Genomic DNA, 3,685 nt, shown 5'->3' on the forward strand with positions numbered 1-3,685 from the left:
AATACATATGTATATATATATACAAATACATATATTATATACATACATATATATATATATATATATATATACATATATATATATATATATATATATATATATACACATACATACATATACATACATATATATTATATACACACATACACACACACATACATATGTACATTTAAAAAAGATAGAATGTCATGCTTCATTTGACATCTACTTTTGTACTTGATTTGTTGTAATTATTTATCTTTTTTATACAGCACATTATAAACATTGTTAATCAGTACTGTCCAAAATTACACTTGTAACTTGTATTTACTTCAATTCAAATTTGCTTGCTACCTGTAAAAGGAAAAAAAAAATTCTTAGTAATTCTCAAACTTCTTACCATTGTTTTTGATGTGAGAATGAATAATTTTTCTTTTAGGTAATTAATAACATGAATGAGAAGGGTTTTGCTTGTTTATTTTATTTGGCTTTGGTGTTTGCATATGTGTGTGGTTACATATATATATATATATATATATATACACACACACACACACACACACACACACACACACACACGTATGTGCCCACACATACAGCGCATATTTGTCCTTCACAGATACACAAGTATATACATATGTGTAAACATTTACATTCACATATGCACTATTCTACACACAGACACAAATGTACATGATTTCACATGCATAATCCATTTACACAAAGAGAACTGAAATTAGATTGATATTAAGAATTAGTTTTAAGTTTACAGGAAAAAATATTTTAAAGTCTTACTCATTTTTGGATCATAAGAAACCATTATTATTATTATTATTATTATTATTTTTTATTATCATTATCATTATTATTATTATTATTATTATTATTATTATTATTATTATCATCATCATCATCATTCACATGTTCGTTTGAATAAATAGAAAAAAATAATTAAAAAAGTTAGGTTTACAATATAAATGCTGTGTAACCCTAGTCTGTTGCAGTTGTATCCTGTGAAGGTGAGTTTGGTATCTACCTTCATTTATTTAACCTTCTCCCCCAATTTTAAAATTATTTGAGATCCTTTTTTTTTCATTTAGAACCTATGTCCTTGTGACAGATATTTGTTTGATTTTTTTTTGTGTACTGTATACATATTTTTAGAATTTGCTTTAAATTAATCCTCCTTTTGTGAGAAACTTTGAGACTGAATTTTATCAGAGTATATTTTCATTTCAGTTTAATCTGATAGTAAAACAGTGCAAGTGAGGGTTTATGATTTGTACATAATCTTTTGAAAATAGTTTTTTTGGCAATGTCACAAGGACCTGGGTCTTTTCCAAATGTTTAGCACGAAGAAGGAAAGACTTACAACTTACCAAATAAGTGATCATGATTAAAAAGAAAAACGATATTAAGTTATTTTTTTATGGTCATTTTTAATGGAGGTGTTTGTTATAATTGATTTTGCTACTGCTGCTGTTGTCCTCAAAATGCAAACATAGATATAGGCAGGCAAATATAGATATATGCATGTGCATATATATAAGCATTTATGTTTGTATGTATGTATGTATAATGTATATGCATATATGTGTGTGTGTGTGTGTGTATGTTGAGAGAAAGAGAAGGAAAGAGATAAAGAAGGATAAAAGGTGAAAGTGATTTTGGCAGAATTTGAACTGAAAATGCTGTTTCACAAATTATTTTAGTCCAGTGTTTTATTAATTCTACTATAGGCTATTATTTTTATTAAAAATTATCACCTATCACATTTCATTAATATCGTTATGAACATGAAAAATTTACTTATTGATGTGGGTTCTGGAAGCTAAGTTATCATCTCATGAATGTCAGTAGAATAAAGATAGTACAGTATACTTGTCAGAGTAATTAGATTCCAAGGTTAATACTCTTAATGGGAACTCTTATACTATAATTACCTTTTGTTTGCCATTTTAGAGAAACTTTATTTTAATCATAGAAAATAAAATAATTTGTTGTAAAATTTAGATAATCCCCTAACTTCTTTTAAGAATGAATTTTATACATAACATATTTAGGCATAGAATGTTTCCAACTGTTATTTATATAAATGCTTATTTTTTATTGTTTTTTTTTTCTCAGAATGTTTTAGACTTCTATTGTGAAACATGTTAAAATTCAGTAGCTCTCATTAATGTTACCAATGCTATGTTAAGTGTTTTAAAATTAGCTGATCAAGTTTTGATTGGGTCACTCAGTTAGGACTAAGAGTGCTTTGCCATGACTCTTGTAAAATTAGTCCTTTCTGCTGAGGTTCTCACACTTTTATTTAGAACAATTTGATGTAGAAGTGGTTTCTTCAAGTTATATAATAATAAAAAGAAAGAAGAAAAAATTAGTAAACAAAACAATACAAATCTCTAATTCTGTAGTGAACAAACACATAAAAATCATTGTGAATTGTATTAAACTGATTACTCTCAATGTAACAGATAAAAGAGGTTCATCTTATTCTAAACATCCAATTTAAGGGACATCACAGCAGCAATAGTTATCGACAAGCTGAATGAATGGGTAAACATGGTACTACTGCATGTAGTTTAAGCATGAAACTAAAAGGAAAGAAAAAGAAAAACTGCAAACACATCTTACACTTTTATAACTAAATCCTTGTTTTGTAGCTGGGCGGCATGGATCAGATTTGTGGCAATCCCTTCCATTTTGCTATTTATCCAAGTCTGTAGCCAGACAGGCTTCTGTTGCTTTCATTGTCTTATCGCTTTCTTCCTGTGATTTGATTTCTTGTTTGTATTTTTGTTGGTTATGATTCCTCTTGTTAATTGTCATTGACAAATATATATTATATTTATATTAATTTCTTTTTGCTGTGTTATAGATTTCAATGATAAAAAAAAAGCCTAAATTATTTTTAGATTTTTTTTTTTTAACTGCTGGTGCATGCAGCAATATAAATATTTTAAAATGATATTGATAAAGTGTTATTGATGAAATTGATGAAGCTGATTGTGAATGTTAGTTGATTGATTCCACATTCTTTGACATATGTTTGATTGATGTTGGTTTTTATTTTAGATCAATTGTATGATCAGATGGAATATGATGAAAATGAAAGGGTATGTATTAATAGTGCACTTTAATAACTTTCCTTCATTTAGAATGAACTGAGTCTCTCCTTAAGTTTGTTGGTTATATTGTTCCTTGCTTTGCACTTTCAAATTCTCCAAACAATAGTTTACTCCAATTTTTGTGAACAGTACATATCATCATCATCGTTTAACGTCTGCTTTCCATGCTAGCATGGGTTGGACGATTTGACTGAGGACTGGTGAACCAGATGGCTACACCAGGCTCCAATCTGATTTGGCAGAGTTTCTACAGCTGGATGCCCTTCCTAACGCCAACCACTCCGAGAGTGTAGTGGGTGCTCTTACGTGCCACCGGCACGAAAGCCAGTCAGGCGGTACTGGCAACGGCCACGCTCGAAATGGTGTCTTTTACATGCCACTTGCACAGGAGCCAGTCCAGCGGCACTGGCAACGATCTCGCTCGAATGTCTTTACATGTGCCACCGGCACAAGTGTCAGGGCACAGGTGCCACACCATCTTTGTGCCTTGGTGTGTAATTAATACTAAATATCTTTAAGACATTGAGATGGAAAGAATGGATCAATGTTTGTGGAGATTATTACTTTGTAGTATT

General features: G+C 29.8%; 1 protein-coding gene across 1 annotated transcript in view; it reads left to right on the top strand.

Moving 5' to 3' along the window:
- The window catches only part of LOC128247665 (pharyngeal muscle protein 2-like), a 23,885-nt gene extending 20,763 nt beyond the window's left edge, over positions 1–3,122 (top strand). Inside the window, exon 2 of the mRNA XM_052967674.1 lies at positions 3,058–3,122. Coding sequence (XP_052823634.1) covers positions 3,058–3,122 — 65 coding nt within the window. The remainder of the gene's footprint in view (positions 1–3,057) is intronic.
- Positions 3,123–3,685: the final 563 nt, after the last annotated feature.

Source organism: Octopus bimaculoides, chromosome 4 (assembly GCF_001194135.2).
Source record: "Octopus bimaculoides isolate UCB-OBI-ISO-001 chromosome 4, ASM119413v2, whole genome shotgun sequence".
NCBI classification, from domain to species: domain Eukaryota; kingdom Metazoa; phylum Mollusca; class Cephalopoda; order Octopoda; family Octopodidae; genus Octopus; species Octopus bimaculoides.